The sequence below is a fragment of the Gambusia affinis genome, linkage group LG16 (genome assembly GCF_019740435.1).
Source record: "Gambusia affinis linkage group LG16, SWU_Gaff_1.0, whole genome shotgun sequence".
Taxonomy (NCBI): domain Eukaryota; kingdom Metazoa; phylum Chordata; class Actinopteri; order Cyprinodontiformes; family Poeciliidae; genus Gambusia; species Gambusia affinis.
In genome coordinates, this window is record NC_057883.1 from 8,736,024 (window position 1) to 8,758,352 (window position 22,329).

The window sequence follows — 22,329 nt, forward strand, 5'->3', positions numbered from 1 at the left end:
CTTCCGAACTTTCTAATGAAAACTCTACAGCATTTCTGTGGAGTTTCAAATAAACTCTTCAAACATCTGACAGAAAACCACAAACCAGATCAAGCATTAAAATGCTCCAGTCAGGAGTATAAATGACATTTTTATTGCGAACATAATCACAATAAAAGTCTATGCCGAGCACATAGATTGTGACGTTACAATGTTTATTTTTTGCGGGTCGAAAGAAGCAAGACTTCAATGTGTTAAATTAAAACGACTTCAGATTGTACAGACGGAGAACAAGGAGTTAGACAGCTGCATGACGCTACAGTTAAATTACAAATAAACAACCGTTAAGATAACCACAACATTCATTAAAAATAAAGTGTTAAATGCTTCACAATTTATAAATAATGCACTGACAAATACAGAAGCACAAAAACATACATTTCTTAGATTCTCCTAAAAGGACACCTCTTGGTCCCATTTAAGTGTTTATTCACAAGAGTCCATAAGATGTTTGCTCACCCTGCTGCTTTCAGGCCAAGCTGGGTGTGACAAAAACAATATTAAGATACACAGTCCCAAATAAAATGGGTCATCTAGGTTCTTTTTTGTTTGTTTGTTTCAACTGACAACTCTGTCAATCCCTCATTTCTCCCGTTCCTCCGAGAATCTTCACTCAAATAGTTTCTACATTTAGAATAAGGCGCAGCTCGCCTCAGGAAGCTGCGCTCTGGTTTTCACATTCGGGGGAAGATAGTGATCAATCAATACTTTGACGGAGGACACATAAGGTTGCCTGCATGCACGTCGATGGAACGAGTGAGTCATAAATCAAGCTGCACAATCTGGAGAAGCCGGTTTCTATCCGGTCACGTACATGCTATTTGGAATCAGGAATTCTGAAATTTTACATGATGGTTTGGTTTCAGCTAAAACTGCCTCAAATGTGCATTTTAAACAGATTTAGAACTTTGATTTAGACTAAGACAAGCAGCGAAACAACCTAATAAAATATTCCAGCTGTCGGGATGCGGTCTGTGTTTTAAGAAGCTAGCACCACCAGCTGGACAAAAGGAAAAATGATTTGTTCAAATGTGCAGGATGATTGTCCGATACCTCCGATCTTTGATTTCCTTATTCCGAATTTCTGAATTGCGATCTGTAGATGCAGCAATGGCAGTCGCGCACATCCACCATGATTTGCTAGAAAGTAAATCCTTCATTGACGTCGAGGGAGAACAGGAAGGCCTCCATCCATCCATTTTCTGCAAGGGTGGGTTCCTAGTGTCTATCTCCAGCTACGCTCCGGGCGAGAGGCAGGGTTCACCCTGGACAGGTCGCCAGTCTGTCGCAGAGAACAGGAAGCATTTTCTGGATTTCCGATTTAAAAACTCCATGCCTCAAAACTTTAGGAGGTCAGGTCAAAAAGGTGCGCAGCTGCTCAGCCTTGAGATCAAAAACAGCAATTATAGCACTAACATCTCACAAACTCAGTGAATCACGTGCATTATTGTCAACAGAGAGGTGAGCGTCTCGTTAGCGTCGCCAAACTGTTTTCATGATGGACCCTGTGGAATATTTGATGTGAGCAGTTCAAAGTCCCAGCATCTCAAACTGCCAACAATTTCCCTCACTTTGAAATGATTTTGTTATAATTATAGTCCATTTGTTCTTCATACTGCACATCCACAGGGTTCAGCTAACTTGCAGTCCCTTTCCATAGTTTAGTGTTTTCAGGTATCCACAGGTTTGAGAGGTTCCAGGTTCCAGGATCCTTGCGGTCAAATGAAGCTAAAAGACACCTGGAAATCTGGCTCTCGTGTCTGGATTAGGGAGAAGCACATATCCTATGCTGCAGGTCCAGTATTGGTCGTCATCTCTTATGTCCAGATCTCGGTTGGGACCATGGCTTCTTTCGTTCCAACAGAGGGCATCAGGTTATGCTCGGACAAGAAATCCAGGGGAAACTGGACCAAAAAGCCCCGGATTTTGCGCAGCTCCTCCTGAGCGCGAGCTTTATCGGTCTGAGCCAACCCTGGCTTGTACTGGAACTGCTCCAGCTCGGACATGTTCCTCACCAGGGAAGAGGGAAGGCAGCGGAAGACCTGCAACAAAACGAGAAGACAAATTAGTGTCACAGCCTCGTCTCTCTGGTTCTTGGGGCTCTTTTCACCAAGTCCAGAACTTTGTCCGAATGTGGAAAAATGATAGAGATTTGTTTCTAAACACCTATCCAAGGTAAAAACAAAAACTTTAAAGTTTGCTGAGTTTTTCTTTTTCTTTTCATGTGATAGATAAAGTTTTCAAGCTCTCCACATGGACTTAACTAAACACCTCACTAAAAATATTGATGCAGCTTGAATGTTATTCACTTTTTCATGTCTACAACCGTAAACTTCGATGTATATCTTAATTTAGGTGAGACAAAGCAGTGTGTGACTGTAAATGGAAGGAAAATGATAAATGGCTTATAACAGTTTTTGCAAATAAAAATCAGAAAACAGTGGCAGGCTTTTCTATTCAGCCTCTATTACTCCTAGAATTTTACTTGCAAAATTAAAAAAAAAAAAGCATCCATTTCACACATCATTTATGCTCTATAAATGATGTGTGACAGGTAAACCAAACTCAAAAAAAAAAAAAGAAAAGTGATTCATATATCATATCTGAAGAGATTTGTTTCTTTGTCCTTTTATGTGCTACTTGTTGGGCTCACCAATAAAACCTAACAATCCAGAAAAGTTTGTTGTCGTAACATGATGAGATGTGAAAAGAGAGTCGAGGAATGGACACTTTGCAAGGCACAGCGTGACCTTACATAATGTAGAAAATGTGCAACTGTCTCCAACGGTGTGTGCGAAAAACATTCTGTATGCAAACATGATGCAAATTAGCTTATTTATAACTCAGTCTCGCAGTCACAGAGTTGCTGCGGCTGCAAAAATATGAAACGTAGCCACACAAATTGTATGTTTGATGGACAGATGACTAAATTCTCATACATCTTAAAAAAACTTTTTTCATTACAGGAAGCAGGATATCTTTGCTCTACCTTCTCATAGATGGTAGCATTCCGGCCAGCCGTGGTCATCCACACCTCCTTGTAGAAACGATCGCTGATGGGGTCAGAAAGGTCGATGCTCGTGTCCGTGTGGCCTCCCAGGATTGTCCTGCTCAGGAGGAGATAACAGTAAACACACGTAAAGAAAGGCAAGGAAATATGTTTTTTTTTCCATATATATGACATAAATTATGGACACCGTGCGCACATTAGCAACTGTCGACCACAGATTATACACAAGATTGATTTTTGAGGTGTTTAAAAAGACTATAATTATTAGCTAAACAACCTCCTGCAACCCCATGAGCACCATAAAACATCAACGCTCTGTTCTGTTCAGCGCTGCTATCATGTTTTTATAATTTGGGGAGAGTTAAAGCAAATCATGTGCGCAAATACCAGTAATCAGTGAAAAAAACGTCAGTGTTTTCTGGTGCATACTCGCCTGGTAGCTTTTATATTCCAACAGCACTCTGGAAAAACTGCTAAAAATGATCCAACGCATTAAATAGAAAGAAGAGAAAGGAAAAAAAAAAAAAAAGCTGAATAAAAAATGATTTTGTGCCGGTCTTTTCAGAGACAGATTAAGGTGATCTTCTGGGTCCTTGAGCAGAATTAAGCTGATGATGAATAACACGACCTGTGAATTGTTGTCTTATTTGGTATCCACAAACATTGGAAAACTCCTCCTTCATTACCTTCCTCCCTCTTTACAGTTGTATAATTTTCACAGAAATTCTTCGAAATAGCAGGCAAGTTGGGACATGCCTCTTTTTTTTTTTTTTTCGTGGGAGGGAATGATGCAAAAGAAAGTATATATTGAGGTTGATAAATTAGTCAGCGCGGTTCATCTAAATACTTCACGGCCCAAGGTTTTTCCCACTACATGATATTTTTCTTCATACGTGTGTAAGACACAAGAACAGGCACAGAACATTTCGTAAATTATTAATTTAGCTTTTTTTTTTTTATTATTGTTATTCTTAGTCAAAGTTTCGTAGCTATTTTGATTTTTAAATCCTTCCCCTCTTTTGACTGCTTCTCAAATTCCAAAAGAAAATTCTCTTAAACGTCTCTGATTGTAAGAACATAAAATGCAAATGACGTGATGGCGTATTTTTTTTTTGTTGTTGTTTTTTTTTTCTTTCTGTCTAACACAGGCATCTATTTTCAACGAGCACCTGAAACATTCGAGGCGCAGCTCGAGTGCGAAGGGTCCGGCTTGATACTCCTGCCCATCCATCACCGAGGCCACGTTCTCAGAGTCCTCAACAATCACTGCCACCTCACTGTCACGCTTTCCCAGCATGCTTCGGTCATTGATGTTTGCAGAACCTACGGAAAGAACAAGAAAGGCTTAAAATAACTCAATTTGATGTATTCAATTATATTTATAAAACGCTTCATCTACACCAGACCACCAAGACAAGTGCCCTTTCTTGAACACAAATTTTCTTGTTTAAGTAAATTCTATTTTTTTTTCCCTCAAATAAAAATTGCACCCATGCAATTATCTGCTGCAACAGGAAGTGGTTTTATTGAGTCCGAGTCAAATGAAGCTAATTTGACTCAGAAAATGATAAAAATGGGGTCTCGTGCGTGTGACAGTATGATTCGAAAGTATGATTCATGTCCAAGAGGTTGGTTGTCTGGAGAATGACTTAAAGAGCTTGAGTGGTGTGGCAGACTGTTCCCTATAAACAATATGTCGACAGCTACATCTCAAATGAGAGGAAAACATGGACTGACTTTGCTCATATGAAGACTTTAACGGGTGACCTTTGTGTTCTGCGTGCCGTCTCATCCTTCACTGGCAACATTACGCTGTGTCCTCATCTGCCTTGTGTTCACTTTTTACTCATTTATTTTTCGCAATTTTCTGAACTTAAAATATTAAAGTGACTAGGCATATTTTTAGACAAGCACAAACAGAACTGAAAAGTAAAAACAGTACAAGAAATGACCACATACGGGTTAAAGAAAGTCCCAGCCGTCATTTTAAATTCTGTTCAAACAGCTAAGAGTAAACTCAAGGAAGGAAAGACTTAAACACTTGGACTTGTGCACAAACTTCTCGTCATATTTTTTTACATTTATTTTAGACATGAATCAGGAGTCGGTTAACATGGTTTCTTCCAGCTGAAAACCAAAGCAGGGTAACTGCTGCAGTTTTGTAAAAAAAAAATTTTTTTTTGTTAAGAGAAGTTTTATCTTGACTGTTTCTGCTTTGACTGTAAAAAAAATTATAAATAAATAAAAGTGTTTATTTATGCCCTTTACTTAATTTAGGAAATCTAAATTAAAAGAAATCTAATACAATAATATTGCAAACACATGTCCAAAATAGCATCAGGGAGGAAAATAAGCCTGCATTCAGAGTACCACAGGGTGCTTGACTTGGAACTGAGAAAATGGTATTCCAGGTAGCATTGGGGTGGCCCTGAGCCAGTGTGAAAGGAATTAACATCTAACTACAATAAACTTTAGAAATACTTGACAGATGACCTCAGGGCAAATAAAAATGACTTATTTTAGTAGTTGTGAATTGCCTCGACATGTAGACGTGTTCTTTTTCTCTCTTGCTGTCATGTGCTTTCTTCACCAGCAGATGGCATACTAGAGCTGTGCAACATTGATCACATTTTCCCGCAGTATTGCTTTGCACATTAGTTTGCCGTGCACACGGTGAAAGACGGGTGAATGGAGCCAGAGACTGAGCTTTCTCACACTTTCTTAGTGGCAAGAAAGTGTTGCCTTGCCAACTTTTTTTGATGCCTTCAAATAGCAGCTGATGAGAACGGCACAGGGAGGAAGAGCGACAGAAGGCGAAGCTGGAGACAGACTAACCAATGATGACCGTGTTGTCGTCAGCGATGAGCATCTTGCTGTGGACGTAGATGAGCTCCGTGATGAGTCGCCCCTCCAGCTCGGCGTGAGTCCGCAGACCGGCAAAGGAGATGTAGTTCATCCACTGGTCGTCCACTGGGAAACAGAAAACGGCGAGATGAGATTAGAAAACAGGCACTTCTTACTTTTCCACCTAATATATCAAGATATTGTAGTAGTACTTCACTTACTCTCCTTCTTTAACTGGGAGATGATGGAGTACTCTCCTCTTATCATTGTTCTAAGTAAAGACAAAATAAACAACATTGCTCAAATACATTCAGAAATAGACCATGAATGTGATGCTACTTCGTTATCTGCCTTTTCATTTTCCTTCCTCATTTTATATTAAGTTTCTCCATTAATTCCCTTAAGATGTTTGGTTATATACCTATAGTTAAAGTGCATCACAGCCTGGATTGCATTCCCTCCACCTGTAGTGATGTCGCCCTCGAAGCCAGGAAGCAGAGGAGTGACCACGTACACGCGGTACTTCTTACCATCCCTGAAAAGCAAGCAATCATTTGATTTAAACAGCGACCATTTATAGGATTCATGGTAAGAAGAACTACAGACACTCAGGAAAAGGAATGTGAAAAAGAGATATTTGCAAGATAAAATCCCTCTATTTAGCATTGCTTCAACTTGCTGCACTACAGGGAAGGGAAGTACTTGTGTGCCCTGATGATCCTTTGAATGATGGCGTCTCCGATCTTGTTGTAGACCATTTTGTTGTCTGCACAGCTGATGAAAAACTGATTCTGTGGTAGAAAAATTAAAAACAAAATGATAAGATGCGTATTATCTCAACTTAATTACATAAATTATTTCACTGTGCCTGCGACAGATTGGCAACATGTCCAGGCTGTACCCCGCCTCTCGCCCAGAACGTTAGCTGGAGATGGGCACCAGCAACCCTCCCCACCCCACTAGGGACAAGGGTGTTAGAAAATGAATGGACGGATGGATTTCACTGTGCAAAGATACAAAACACTCCCAGTATTTCTAACCGAAGCCATCGAATTATCCACAAAACTTTAGCTTCTCTAATTTTACTAAAAGTATAAGTATAAACACATAAAACTGTCGGAAAGTTCGAGAACAAGTTTTTTCTAATCCTGACAAGCAGATCAAGGTTCCGATCACGCAATCTAAAAATGATCATCATCTGATGCCTTGACTTTTTTTGTTCAAGTCAATAAAAAAGCCGCCTATCTTCTCAAATAATCTGGGCTCTATGAAAATCTCTGGAACACCTTTTTTCCAGGTGTTCCAGCAGAAAGAACCCAATTATTCGTGGGTTCTTTCTGCGTGTCCTGGCTTCCTCCCACAGACTCAAAACGTTGCCGTCAGGTTAATTGATCTCTCCAAATTTCCCTTAGGTGAGAGTCTCTTCATGCATATTTTCCCCTGTGTTGCCCAGTGGTGGACTGGTGACCTGTACAGAATGTACCCCGCCTTTCTCTTGGCGAGTGCGGGAGATAGGCGTCACCACATCCCCAGAACACTGTGAGGATAAGGGTGTATAGACGATGGAGGGAGGGATGATATGAAATGTTCTGTGTTGCAAAATAAGTTCCTTATAGTAAAAATTAAGATTTTTTAGCTTTGCTCGCTTTTTTTAAACACAGTGCTATAATTTTAAAAACAAATATACATGGTATCAATGAAATATCAAACTGGAGGCAAGAAGTTCTGATTGGGGAAAGGCAAAAAGCAAAACGGTTTGTTTGTCAGTGGATAACAACATTTCTGAATCTTATAGCCACAATAAATAAAATATGCACATTCTGAGCCACAGGGACTGCTACCATCATGCAGTAGTACAGTACTGAGCATTCTTTATGCGTTGTTTTTGGAATGTGGAAATGATAAAAATTATGAAAGTTAATACTAGGTCCTCCATGATCCAGATGTGGGAATGTATAAAAAAATGTGTATGTTAAAAAAAAAAAATATACAGTTTTAAAAGTAGTTTTAGATTTTGACATGTCGAGGAAACGGTGTGCATGGTCTGCCTGCCAAAACGCAAGTTTTTGTGGTAGGAAGTGAGAATAGTGAGACAAAATCCCACACAAGCAAAGAGAGAACATGCAAGACCCACACAAAAAGGCGTTCGCAAGCGAGATTTGATCTGTGATGCAACAGAAGTGGCTCACAAAAATTCCTTCTTTTTCATTCCCTAATTTGGGCTAATCCTTTTAGCACAGATAAAAACGAAATGTCAATACAAAACTCCTTTAACAGCCTGGGTGATGCTTTACCTCTATGTAGATGTAGTGCTTGCTCTTGGCGATGACCTGGACGTAGGCATTATGAATGGACTCCTCATGATATTTAATGCCTGCTGACCAATCTGCTGATGATCGCAACACCTTGCACAAAAATAAAAAAAACAATGAAGAAAGTTTTTTAAAAAGTACTTTTCATGAAAGAAGATACAACCTGGAGCAATTTCAAAATGAATGGTTGTGTGCTGAGCTTCTTGTACTGCATAGTACGCTAATTAGACAGGTAACATAGCTAATGTGGTTATAATAAGCTAGATAGAAAATAATTATTATAACACAACATGGCTTTGAAGCCATTGAGGAGATTGTGGGTGTTGTGTGTGAACCTAAAGTTTCCCAATATGATGCATCGGCTTATGTTAGTGAATGTTACTTAAAAATTCTTCCACCTAAGATGAAGATGTTACCTTTAATAACTAGCTGCAGCACCTGCTGTTTTTTTTTTTTTATCTCAGTGTCTGAGCCAAATGAAGAACAAATAATTTTTCAGTCTTTTTGCTTCCCTTCCAAAAGGCAAAGTGGTAAAGTTAGCTTGAAGCAACTTTTTATTACAGTGCAGTCAAACCCTCATAAGTTTGACTTAGTTAACCACAGACTGATTAGGTGGAGATTATTCCATTCACTGCTGTTTTGCTTTGCACAATCACTGCACTGATAAAATCGCATTTGTGGTGACACAAGTGTTTGCTGACAGTTGTGTCTATTAGAGTTGCTATTATTTGTCAGAGCCCGACTGGAAATTAGACGATCTTACCTATAATAGAAACCTGTAGCAAAAAAAAATCCTGCAAATTGACTAAACCGTGAAGCCTAGTCATAGACTAATTATATGGTAAAATATATCTCACAAAAGAATGAACACAACATGCTTTTTAAAGCTCTTTTACATAAATTGATTAAACTTTAAAAACAGATAGTTTTAGCAAGAGTTAACAGTTTTATGATGTGATCTTTATACATATCCTATTAATTTTTGGGTTTTTTCCAGCTTAAACTTCTTGAACAGAAGTGGAGCACGTGTTGCATTATGTAACATTCTTGGAACACAGGGATACTTCTCTCTGCTATCTGCTTCCAGCAGCCATGGAAGAGGTGGGCAAATGTTTGGTAGTGGGAGTTTATCTCGCATGTTCTCTTTGAATCCTCCACCGTACTGGTAGAAACATTTTTCAATATATTTCAAAATACATGCCCGTTTCTTTTAAATTAGCGCCAGGTCACGTTCCCTCACCTGTACTTTAGCGTTAACACACCCAGGAACTTGGTACTTGAGCTCGTCAGCAGAGGAGTGAGACTTTGGCAGGAGGAAAGGGTAAGACAGAGAGCGGTACTTTGGCTTCATGATCTGCAGGAGCAAAAAGGTAGGAGAAATTAAGCAAAAAAATAGAGTAAGTTAAACATAAGGAATTAAAGGTGGAAAAGTTTTAAGGCCAGAAAATAGAAGAAAAACAAAGATCAAAAGCCACAGAAATTATGAGCACTGAGATGAGGGCATTTTTTCCACACTGTTCCAGTAAAACATTTCCGGATTAGCAAAGTTTTTCCCCTCATTTTTCTTTTCCTAAGTCATAACCACCCTCTCTTACTAAAAGCCCAAATAAACTTAAAAAACAACCACAAAGTTAAAACCTATTTTAGATTGATCTTTATTTATAGTACTTCCAAACCATAAAGCGTATGGAAATCGTTATACTTTGGTAAAGTTCCACCGCTGGATAAAGTGCCTGGCCACATCCCGGGCGCCTCTCCCATGGACCACCGAGGCGATGTCATGCCAAGGCATTCTGGGAGTGGTGTACCTGTCGATAAAGTCTGTACAGTGTGGAAAACATGGGGAGGGGGGAAAATAATCAATTAAAAACAAAACATAATTTCACATTTCTTTAAGATAAGTGCGCTTTATGGAACGCTTTAACTGCTGTTACTTTATCGCAATGCACTGGTACAAATATAGGAACTTCTATCTAAACGGAAAACAAAGAATAACGAAAACAGCTGAGGTATAGAAATGTGTGTATTGGTGTACCAGACCATCAAAAGGTTTCTCCAGTTGGATCCAGTCCTTGTAAACAAAGTTGCAGTAGTCTTTTCCGTGCCAGAAGCGGGTGTTTCCCTGTAACTCTCCAACACCGGTTTTCAGGCTTTTGACAGAATCACTTTCTACAAATATGCACATGTCAAAAAAAACCAAACATTATATTGGTAAAAAGTGCTGATTTACACATTCCTAACAACACCTTCATCGAACACAAACAGAAGCGCAATTTTTACCACATGCACCTTTCATTATCTCACACAGCATGCGAGATGTGGAATTAGTACATCATTGTGTCAAGGCAAAAGCAAAACAAGAGTGTTGATTTTCACACCTGCACTGTCCACGCTGCTGACGCTGTCCACATGCTGCAGGGTGTGCTTTTGCAGGTGTCTGTACAGGCTGAACCGGACGATCCTGCTGCGGCCAACGCCCTTCAGCTTGGGCAACTCGGCGGAGTCAGGAGGCGGCGTCCCTCGCCCATTGCTCTGCGGGACGTCATGAACAGCAGGCACACCCTTATTGGAGGGAGGGCCGGTGCTGGCGCTGGCCTGCAAACAAACCACAAAAAGAAGATTAAAAATCAAATGTCTGACTGTTTGACATTTCCTAGATAAAACTGTTTAGAGATTAAGTTCTTTGGTGAGCTTTACGGTTTTGATAGTTGTACTGAAAAATAAGGCCGTGGTAGGCACCACAGCACTATGTGGCCAGAAATCTAAATGTTGGATTAAGCTAAAATCCTCGTGTGTTTTGGCAAGTCTGCAATAATAAATATTTAGTATTCTGGATCACCTCACTTTATCTGGAAAAACCTGGAAGCTTTTCATAAAAATAAAAAATTTAAAAAAAGTCAAAATATTCTGCTATATAAATTGCCCTTTTGCTGCAGAAGAGAGACTGTGTGACCAACTGCTCAGACGAATGGGGAAGCCTGTTCGGCTAATGGTTAACATTAGCAGATCACTCTTTTTTCCTGCTAATGTTTGTTGCATGGACAGATGTGAGTAGTGACTAATTACACTTTGTATTTACTTGTGTGACATTTTGGAAACAAGGAACATTTAGGAGTACTTTACTTCAAAGTTGCTTTTTATTTTTTCTTGAGTAATATACTGAAGTATTAGTCTGCACTTCACATTGTCTGCCTGTTCAAATACAGACACCAAAGAAGAATATTCGTAGTAAGTCAAAACAACGCATCGGATATTTAATAGGCAGACCTGCTCAAGGGCCACAGAGCGTGTCACGCTGCCCACATCTGTCAGCCGATGCTCTTTGTCATCCCATCGTCCATAAGCCAAGTCGATGCCGCCCACAAAAGCCACCGATTGGTCAATAACCACAATCTTCTCATGATGGGCCCACAGGTACACGGACGAAGAGACGTGGTCTGGATGCCGCATAACCTAGGACACAAACAGACGTATGATACTTGTTGCTCTTCTGCATTGAGACAACCGGGCATCAAAAACAATGTGTAGGATTTTAGTTTACGCCGCATTAGATTTCTTCAAGTGATCAGCTTGAAAATATTTTTGCTAATATTTTCACGCTGATAGATGAAAATAGATGACCACCGGCCACTAACCTTGATGTTGGGGTGCAGGTGCGTTAGCGTCCTTTTGCTGTAGCCTGAGTTGATGCCCAGGGCGAGCTCCACCTCTTTGTACAGCATCACAAAGATCCGTACACCCTGTTGCTGCGAATGCAAAAAAGATGGGGATCTCACACGTGTATTCATTCAAATGTCAAGAATAGATAGAATATCTTGCAAAGGCATTTATGCTTCTCGATACTTTCCACATTTTGTCCCACTACAACCACAAACTCCAGTATACGTAAATGGGATGCTATGGACATTTGAGTTGTTGGACCAACACAAATGTGAAGAGGAAGATCAAAAAGATTATCATTTTTTCATTAAAGTCTCAACCTTTGTATAGTATAATCTCAGGATAAAGTTGGCTGTTCTGTTAAGCCCTGAGAGGTTTTGTTTGACAACGATAATTAAAGAGCATCATGAAGATTGAGGAACAGAGCAGAGAGGTCAGTGATAAGGCGATGGAGAAGCTTAATGCAGGATTAAGTTATAAAATAATAACCCGAGCTCTAAAAATGGAAACACCACTTACCAATATGTAAACACCTAAACTGACGGACCAGGCAAGAAACCCATTAAACTGAGAAGCACCCAATAAGGACATGGATTGGCATTAGCAGTCTTTTTAGCAATTTGCCACAAGCCGTGTAGAGGGTACAATAAACATGTAAAAAATAAAAATGTAAATGTAAAAAAAAAAGTGACTTTTTTTTGCTCACTGACAAATTGCTTTGTGTGTCAGAAATTGAATAGGCACGCAACCCCAAACACACAATCCCTATGACTGAACATGGTGGTGGCACGGTCATGATGTGGAGACAGTTTTCTTTCTCGGGGACAGATAAAAGAAAATCAGAGCTGATGTGAAGACGGATGGAAATAAAAACAGGGCGCTTATGGGGCAAAAAACTTAAAACTGGGAAGTTTGGATCAAAGCATACTCAAGGGTTAGAATGATTCAGTCAAAATCAGACATGAATATAATAGAAAATTAATTGCAAAACTGGAAAATTAATGTTAACAGACACCTTCTGTGAAATCGGGCTGGGTTTGAGTATTTTGTGAGGATGAATCTGCAGTAAAACGTGGCTCTATGAAGTATTGATCCAGGGTGGCTGAAATTAAAATTAAACAATTTTAATAATTATACATAAAAATGTGTCTTTTCTTTTTTTCTTTCGATACTAGCAGTCACACGTATGAGTAAGAAAATGTGTAAACTGTCTTTTAGCTCAGGGAAAATTACATTCATTCGCATGATACGTTTTATTTATGAACACAGATTCCACAGAAATCAGTATTTGACCCAAAAAGTCAATCAACTCCTTGTACTGTAAGGGAGTCATTTCACTATAATTATTGTTCATTTAATGCCTGCTTACTGCTTTGCGTTTGAGGATGCAGTCCAGCCTCCATCTGTTTCCTTCTACAACAGGTCTCTTCAGGAAGATCTCCGGACTCAACCTGACGAAAAACAAAAACACAAACAGAAAGACACAAAGAAGGACAAACAGGCGAGTAAATATCATTACTTGTATACAATCGTAGTAGAAATCAAAACCTCGATCTGATTGACCAACATTTCGCTGAGTACAGTATAACAGACATGACATGATGCAGTCTTATGAGCCCATCACATTGGCATCCTGCGCTTGAGTCCACAGCTCATGTTACACCGGCTAACACCTCATTGGTAAAGAGCCTAAGCCCAGTGATTACAGCTTTGGAACGCTGGGATTTCAGCGGCGCAAAACATTTCTCCCATCTCTCCCTGAGAATATGCGCGTAAAGCAAAACACCAAATAAGTTATTGAACCTGTAACACAGGTATTTACAGTATGCTTATGGTGTGGCTAAACAGTTTCTGACATCTTGAACAAATGGATAAAAAAAAAAAGAAACTATGAGTGAGACAGCAAATTATGAAATGACAGAGAGATAAAGGGGTCTAGCAGATGGGCAAACAGATACGGAGAAAGTCTGTGGATTTCTATTCTTGGTTTCAGGCTGTAATTAGAGCCAGAACAACGTTGAGGTTCTCTGGCAGGCCTCAGGATTCATGACTGAGACGTAAAATAATGTGCAAGAACGTGCTTCACTGGCCAGTATGCGGTGCCAAGCTGTCCTCTCGTTGCAGAGCGACAGGTGAGTGGAAACAAGGCAATAAAACTGTTCAACATGCCGTCAGGAATTGGCACATTTTAAAGCCGGTTTTGAGATTGATCTTCTGAATGCAAGCGGGCAGTACAAACACATAAACTGTTCTGTGTGTTCGGGTGAATTGCACAAGTCTTAAAACAGAACAGCGAGGCATGTGGATCCTGTGCATAAAGTTGACATAGAGCTCTTTGTGTATCTATATAATCATATCTGAGATGTCATGTTTTAAAAATGTGTGTGTTTCAAAGATGCTGGATCTATAGGTAAAATGATCCCTCTAAATATTCTGAAGTATATTTGGGTTCATAACAACACAAGCTTATTATGCTGGTAGTATTGAAGGAGCAACATTTATGTAGATTTTGGCATAGAATCTTGATTGCCTGAATTATAAAGTGTTCAACCTTCTTTGTTTCTTATGTGATGTCACCAGAAGCGTGTGAATGTAAAAATATGTTTATGCAGGGTGCATTTTTATCCAGACATTTTTACAACAAAATAGCAAAAGAAGCCAGAAAAACTCGCATAATGTTCTGTAGAGGAAAAACTACATCCAGAGGAATTGCTTTTGCAGAAAACTTTGGATATTATCTTTCACTCCAATTCAATTTTACATTTACTGTTTCAACCTTTTTATTTCTGATCCTTTGACATTAGCACTCATCTAAAATGATTTTGAAGTCAAAGTTGTGTTATGTTACGTTGGATGTAGCCAATAGAATTTAATTGATTAAAACACAAGTGGCTAAATGAAATCACACATAAGCTATTAAAAAAAATACAATCTGTTTGTGATAAGTCAAAGTTTGGAGGAAAACAAGAATAATAACTGAAGATATATTTGATTTTTCTTTTTTTATTTTCCAACTCTTGCATATTGTCAATTACATCAGTTCTGAACCTTGACCTGGACGCAACACCCGTTTACACAGCGAGGAGAGAGAAACTCACCACCAATCTGTGATAAAGATTTCTTCTTTAGCCTCCTCCAAAGCATCGGCCACATCCTCCATGTACGTCTTTCCATTCACGTACCTGCACACATACGGTTTTGCTGTTACACTTTGCGTCTCCTGAACTCAGACGCGCCGTTTACTCTCAGCGCTTTGATGCACGCGCCGAGATGCAGAACTTTCTCAGCAATTGTGTGGCATGTGACGTCTCACTTTCAGAAGCATGTAGCAGATAAAGGAGAAGCTACTTCTGTTTTCTTAGAGCTTCCAGTGTGATCACAACTTCAGTCTTCAGCTGAATTTTAGACGCGACAAACGATTTTTCAGTTCTTTCCTCCGTCTTATTTCTCATTAACGCACTGAAAACCATAAACCTGTGTCATGACCGAACTGTTCTTTATCTACCACCTTTGCATGAGCCTAAATATGATTTGATAGCAGGATCACATACTTTACATGATGCAGTATATAATCTACCAGGTGACGGGGGAGAGAATGCAAATAAAGAAGGAAGAAATTGCCATGCAGCCAGAACAGAGATTTGATTACTCAGTCCTCGCAAGCATTTCCATAGTAACCAGAGAAACACTTGCAGAAGAAGGTGGAGAAAACGTCTTATTTATTCTGACACTTCCATTCTTGCAAATAGCACAGTTAAATTCATTTTACCATGTGAGTATATATGTGTTCAAGCGTTGTGAAGCCGTAGGGCAATGAGTTGACACATGACTCATGACTTCCTCTTGATGTAGAACATAAGACACAAAGGCCCATTTCTCCTACCACCCTTCAAAATTATTCATTACAGATGGATATGGCTGTTTGAAGGGAGTGATTTCCAGTTGCAGTCTGTACTGCAGCAGATCTGAAGAAGCTCCTGACTTAAACTACTTTTTATGCTGTGTTACAGTCGTGTGTAGGGGAGGGTCAGAGTTGTCTATTTTCAGAAATCGGGAAGTCAGAAAAACAGCCACTTTCCTAAACCCAACATCTACCCCCTGAGAAAGAGTCTAAAAGTTTACCGCAGTTTTAAAGTGGGCTGGGCAAGAACTCCAGATTTTCTAAACTAGGAGAATGGATGTGAAATAAATCTGCACTACTTGCTATTTAGATACTCGGAAGATCAAAGCCTGTCATGTTTGGAGTCGACAGATCGCCGAGAAACTAGTAGACACTGTCTGCGTCCGAACTGGTTTCTTTGACACCAGGAAACCATATTTCCTGTTCTATCATCACAAGCACAAAAGTCAAGCTTGCTCCACTGTCCTATTTTTCACGAGAGATCATATTTCTGCAGTTAAAGGTGCATTCATTTCCAGGGGTGACAATAACTACGGAGGGTGCGCTATAAAAACAGAAGTGTCAAAGAAATTAACCAACATATTGCTTCCAAACGCCAGTTCAGAGGTTTCAAAGCGATCAGCATTAATCTGTGAAAAACCTTTAGTTATTTGTATTTTTTACACCCCACATCAGCAACAACTCCATCAATCTTTCTTTTCTCAGTTCGGTTACCATTTGGCAGGGACGTTTTCCTGTTCCTGTGCAAACGACCCGAAGCGGTGGTCTTGGAGGAAAGCCTTCCCGTGACTCCGCACGAAGCTCTCGATGCTCTGACCCCACCAGCGCGCATGTCTGTAGCTGCTGCACTTAAACACAAGTGTCCTGCCGGCAGAAGACACACAGATGTCGTTTAATATGTTGAAGGTCACAGTCCAGAGAGACAAAAATGTCATCCATTTATGACAAACGAAATCATTTCCAGGTAAAGAGCACATTATGTGACCAGAAGCAGCTTTAGGATATTAAATCTGTGCTTATTTTTGTTTTAGCCGTTTCTTTGGGGGGCAGGGGGAATTACACTGTAGGAGGAATCACTTTAACCACTATTATTTTGTGGCCACAGATATAACATAATGCTGTTATTTTCTCAACATGGGGAAATGCAATAAAGCTAAAGTGTTCAGTCGACCACGTGTGCACAAAAATGCAGAAACACAACCTGGAAAGGCTGTCAATGCGGACTCCATGTTGGGTCTCGGTCTCTTTGGAGTCCATCTTGATGCTGAACTCTTTGTCCATCAGCAAGACGAAGGAGATCGCCCCGGAGTCTGGCTTCATATACAGCAAGAACGAGTCTTTGACCACCAGCCAGCTGCAGAACACACGTTTAGTTGTTAGCATCGTTATCACCACCTCCCGGGTCTGCCTTTACTGCTGCGGCTCTCCGCCGACTCTTGAAGAAGCGCTTCTTTCACTCCTTGTACTAAGACAAGGGTGTGGGAAGAAAAACCATCAGCATGTATCAGGATGTAGGTGGCTTGGCCGAGCACTTCCAGTGTGTGGGATTTTTGAGTGGATTTGTTGTCTTTAGAAAACAACATTCGAAAATGGCTTGATGGTAGTTTAGATTGGATGAAGGAAAAAAACATTAAAGCTTGTGGAAAAGAAAAGATCTATTGAATCTGTGGAGTTCATGACTTTTTTTCTACCTTTTTATGTGTGTAAACATGCTCATAATGTATTTTTTAGTAGATTAAACAGCAGTAATTGTTTGGGGGGGGGGGGGGTTTGCATTACAAGACAATTTTAAAATGAGCAAAACAGAACTTCCCTAACCTGCAGCCCCTCAGACTAGCCTAACATATATGTATAAAAATTGATAAATGTGTGGAAATCCTACAAAACGCAAATAAAACGTCTCTTGCAAAAAGGTCCAAATCATTTGCCAGGAGGATGTCAAAAGATTGCTGTATTATTGCATTTGTGGAGGATGATAACTGTAGTACAACTTTTCTTCAAACAGTTGACATAAAGCTCATACTGTGTCATATACATGTCAGGATCCTGGGATGTTTTGAGTTGTTTTGTTTTGTTTGTGTTTGTAGTTCTGATTTGTTATCTGCTTTATTAGAGCAGTTTTGTTTCTGTTTTTCTATAGCTCAGTCCTCTTCTGGTTTGTTCATTTATTCTTTCTGCTTAGTAGTTCATTATTACAGTTAGATTCATTTTCCTAGTTCCCTGCTTGTGCACGCTCCCTCACTCTCTCTCTCTACACCTGCAACCTGTTAGCTAATCAGCTCCAATCTTTTGTTCCAGCATTCATCCTCCTAGTACTTGTCCACCTCTCTTGCTTTCACTCCTCTCTGGTTCCTCTTTTTAGATCCATGCTCCTCCTTGTTCCTGGTTGCTTTGTTCCTGCGTTTTGCGTCCTGCCGGCTATAAGCAAGTTCAAATTTTATTTTATTTTTTTACAAATTTATCACCATCTACTCGACGCCTCAGCCTGTCTGCATTTGGGTTCACCATAACCTCCACAAATCATGACAATAAAGCCTCAGACATTACGGATTTTTAAACTTTTTTGTGGAAAAAAAAAAAAGGTGGCAAACGATGTGACATGGAACTGGAAAACAAGAATGGATGAAGGGACGGCGCATTGGCGACACACCGTTTTGACCAGCGATAGCAGGCCTGACCCTGACCGCAGCAGTTCATTCCTGGGATGCGATGTCCGCCGGAACGCTTGTAGATCATGCCTTCCCTGTTTGACATGAAATGACAAGAAAATAAGAAAACAAATGTAAAAACAAGCTTAGCACTAGTTATAAAAGTCATTTATTAGGAGAAACAAACAAAATGGGGGGAAAAAAAGAAAACTTACAGTCCTTTGGGTCCCAAGTCATGTATAAAAGACAACTGGCTAACGTCAATGAACTCCATCTGAGAATACAAAGGAAGACAAAGCAGCAGGTTTAATGCTGGGAGTTTGGTAGTTAATACTGATATGGAAATATTTAATGTGGGCTGAATATTAAAATCATATAAACAAGAGAGAATCAAAAAATGGTAAAAAAAATATTTATTAGTTACTCACAGTGTGGTGATATTTCCGATACATGGCCATCTTCAGAAGCGTGTTTATGTAGTCCTCTAACTGTCTCTATAGAAACACATGTGCTACATTGCATCACAGTGACCACTTTAATGACAAAATCTATGTATATAACCACCAACATGCGCAGACACATTGTTAAAAAGAGCTTGGAAAAAAACACAAGTTGGCATGGAGTTTAGTGCCATGGCAACAACAAGAGCACACAGAGAGCATCGTGCAGTAACTCAAATATTAAAGCTATTCTGCAACTAAAGAGGAGGCCCCAGTCGGATGAATGCCAACTCACTCTCCTGCTGGAGACCTGCTCATCTCTGGCCAGCTCATCTCCTCCCCCTCGGGGCAAGGAAGGCATCTCCCTCACCTCGCTTTTCCTCACCGTCTTCCTCCTCACGGTGTGGCTAGGAGGGAGAAGATTGAATCCAAAATTTAAATGCGTATTCAGAAAATCTTACAGTCAAATAGGTTTTCATAGAAATAGAAAGTGACGAGGTGGGAAGGTTTTCTGTGGCTGCTCAGACATTAAAACAAGCTCTGTCACAGGTAGTTTTAGAAAGGCAAATGATCAAAGTGATGGATGGATAAGCTACATCTGTGACTCGCCAAGAATTTCTTTGTGCTAATAAAAACAGAACAGTCGTCACGTTACGTTGACTCATATTATGTAACTGCCTTGTTTGTGGATGGTCAATATGATGACCAAAACACTTTCAATAATATTTTTTTACAAAATGCACATTGCAGGAGCGATTTACATAACCAAATAATGTGGACTGTATGCTAAATGTAGTCATTTCTTTTTTCAAAATAAACTTTGTAGTTACAAACTATGTGAAAATACAATTTCACAATTGTGTTTCACTTGTGCAAAATGACCGTTCCTGTTTTTCCAGTCTTATCTTTGTGTTCATGGCTCGCTCACAAAAGGAACGTTGTCCTGACACAAATCAAGCAGTGTCAATATCAATTTTCACGTCCCAGATAGCATAAACAGTAGCCGGCTTATGAAGAATATGAATAGGAGAAGAATTTGTATGCAAATACATTAAATATTTAAGTTTTTATGAATCTTCCCGTTCACACTCCAGCATCAGATCAGGGTCACCATTAGAATCTGGACACATAATGGGATTTTATGTTAGCTCCCTCCTGCCCATCCAAGTGCCCCATATGGATATTCTGCACAGCTAGTTATTGAAAAATCTGGTGTATTTTAGTTACGTCTGCAACACTATTATTGGATATCGAATATCGGATTTGTGCTTGGAACAACTAAACAAATGAAACAATGAAAACAAAGTGCTACGTTTTTATCCCCACAATAATTTCACTGGAACCACATTGCAAGCTAAATTATCAATGAGTCGCATCAAAACAAAAAGGAAATACAGCAGCGTTGGCCTGACACTTCCTTCTTCTAGCCGGAGGAAGGAAGAAGTGATATTGCAGTATGTGTCGAGTTACATATATTTACTTAGAAAAAATGAGGCTGTCCTGCAGTGATTCTTGTGGTGGCAAAAAATATCTGTTCCCGCCTAGAAAAACAAAATGTAGCTTCTAGAACAACACTGGTAAGCGAGTTGAAAGTGCCACAATGTAGACCATGTAATCTATCTGAAATGAAAGGTTTTATAAGCAAACACATATGTTGTTTTTTTATTATTATTTGAATGAAGCATCAGATTTTACTAGTGGTAAGCAAATGCGTTAAAAGTATTATTTTTAGGGGTTTTGCATACGAAACAGTACAAGTCTGAGCGGGGGGAGGCGTCTGCTACGTCGTTTCCGTGCAGGTGCAGGAACAAACCTGCGTGACGGCAGCGGTATCCTAATGAGAGTTTTGTACGTCCTCAGCTCTCTGTGCAGCTCCAGAAAATGTTTCTCCTTCCTCTTAACCACCCAGGTAAACTCTCCGTGCTTCATCTCGATCTTAAACACGGCTGGTAGAGACTGCGGACACACGGAGCAGGCGAATCAGTTACGTGCAAATGGAAGAACGTATTGCTTCAGACCGTAAAGGGCTGAATGTGCAGCAGAGTACCTTGTTGACGCTCCTCTGCTGTGACAAATTGAAGCGGTCCTGTGCCGTGGTGAACCGTTCCACCTCTAGGATCTTGGCGGTAATTGGCACAGTGGGGAGGTAGACCTTCGCACTGGCCTCCTTAAAGCCCACTGTAGCGTACACCGCTGAAAATGGTATACGGCAGTCTCCTAAGAGTGAAATGGTTAATATTAATGAAAATCTGGGGGTTTTCTGTGTGTGGGACTCACTCATGGCAGGCTGAATTTCTAAGAAAGTCTGCTTTTGTCCACGACTTTACTCCGTTTAATATATAAGAAAGACTGTGGCATATTGCCACATTACAACCACAAACCTCCGTCGATTTTATTAGATAGATCAAAACACATTTGTGGAAGTGAATGCTATTCTAGAAATAAAAAAAATCTGCAGAAGCTGGTTGTCTCTTAGGGTTTGTGTTTTAAGAATGAAGAAACTGACATTTCTGCCAATTCTTCAAAGAAAAACAGCTGAAGCTCAGTCGGACTGAATGGAGAGTGTCTATACACATCCTAATGCTTTGTCCTATTAATTAAAAGAGCAATTCAATAATAAAGTCAAAATTATGCTGCTGCAAAGACACCCAGTAGTCATGCCGTGTGAAAATCAGCTAGTAATTTTATAATTTAGAAAAATCTTCAATAACAAAAGAACTTATATTCGACATTGCACCTTTTCTTTACAATAATATTTATATTGTCAAAACATTGTGGCTTGTTTTTCCTCACCATTTTGATTTCATTCTTGTTGATATTTCAAATTCATCAATGTTACGTTTTTTTTCCTCTAAGTGAACTTCTTCACACTGATCTCCTGATTCTGTACACATTAAGTAAGAATTTACAGCTATATTTGGTTTAGAAATAATCAGGGGGAGTTTGTGAGGATGGAGACATTTATTGCCTGCTTCTGTTCGCCTGATTTATGGTGTGAGAGATGTTATATTACGAACCGTAAAAGGCAGATTAAGATGGTTTTCATCATGCTTTTCTCTTCCCTGGCTTTCTGACTAAAGTGTCTGACTAAATAGATTACGCTGAGATGAAGCAACATAAATAACCACATCAGCCTGGGGTGAGGAGGACTAAACCAAGTCATGAAGGAGTGGTGATGGGTTAAATATTAGGTAATTAATTCTAATAATTATTTTTGGATTTCCAGTAACAACAACAACAAAAAAATTATATTGAGCAATAACACAATGCTTCTACATTTCTGGAACTGGAGGGAGTAATCACATCTCTAAGTCATTAAATGAAGAGGCAGAAACAAACTGATGTCTGCAGTTTGAACTCTATCTCTTAGAGTAATGAACTCTAAGAGATCTAAGAATTTTTCCAAGTGAATAAAAAAGTTTATGAAGGAGCAGTCTGCACCGTCAAATCTTCTCCACAACTAAACTGTCAGGAA

At 39.6% G+C, this 22,329-nt stretch overlaps 1 protein-coding gene across 1 annotated transcript in view; it reads right to left on the minus strand.

Annotated features, from left to right (window-relative positions):
- Nucleotides 1-96: 96 nt before the first annotated feature.
- pld1a (phospholipase D1a) overlaps nucleotides 97-22,329 on the minus strand; it is a 33,501-nt gene continuing 11,268 nt past the window's right edge. The window contains exons 3-26 of the mRNA XM_044142033.1: nucleotides 20,902-21,071; nucleotides 20,668-20,810; nucleotides 19,150-19,261; nucleotides 18,843-18,908; nucleotides 18,630-18,688; nucleotides 18,417-18,509; nucleotides 16,968-17,120; nucleotides 16,481-16,630; nucleotides 14,964-15,047; nucleotides 13,235-13,316; nucleotides 11,841-11,951; nucleotides 11,473-11,658; nucleotides 10,584-10,800; nucleotides 10,246-10,374; nucleotides 9,908-10,026; nucleotides 9,446-9,559; nucleotides 8,188-8,298; nucleotides 6,596-6,684; nucleotides 6,315-6,428; nucleotides 6,115-6,164; nucleotides 5,885-6,019; nucleotides 4,219-4,372; nucleotides 3,029-3,146; nucleotides 97-2,081 (exon numbers count right to left, since the gene is read on the minus strand). Of these exons, the coding sequence (XP_043997968.1) occupies nucleotides 1,857-2,081; nucleotides 3,029-3,146; nucleotides 4,219-4,372; nucleotides 5,885-6,019; nucleotides 6,115-6,164; nucleotides 6,315-6,428; nucleotides 6,596-6,684; nucleotides 8,188-8,298; nucleotides 9,446-9,559; nucleotides 9,908-10,026; nucleotides 10,246-10,374; nucleotides 10,584-10,800; nucleotides 11,473-11,658; nucleotides 11,841-11,951; nucleotides 13,235-13,316; nucleotides 14,964-15,047; nucleotides 16,481-16,630; nucleotides 16,968-17,120; nucleotides 18,417-18,509; nucleotides 18,630-18,688; nucleotides 18,843-18,908; nucleotides 19,150-19,261; nucleotides 20,668-20,810; nucleotides 20,902-21,071 (2,984 nt within the window). The 3' untranslated portion in view covers nucleotides 97-1,856. The remainder of the gene's footprint in view (nucleotides 2,082-3,028; nucleotides 3,147-4,218; nucleotides 4,373-5,884; nucleotides 6,020-6,114; nucleotides 6,165-6,314; nucleotides 6,429-6,595; nucleotides 6,685-8,187; nucleotides 8,299-9,445; nucleotides 9,560-9,907; nucleotides 10,027-10,245; nucleotides 10,375-10,583; nucleotides 10,801-11,472; nucleotides 11,659-11,840; nucleotides 11,952-13,234; nucleotides 13,317-14,963; nucleotides 15,048-16,480; nucleotides 16,631-16,967; nucleotides 17,121-18,416; nucleotides 18,510-18,629; nucleotides 18,689-18,842; nucleotides 18,909-19,149; nucleotides 19,262-20,667; nucleotides 20,811-20,901; nucleotides 21,072-22,329) is intronic.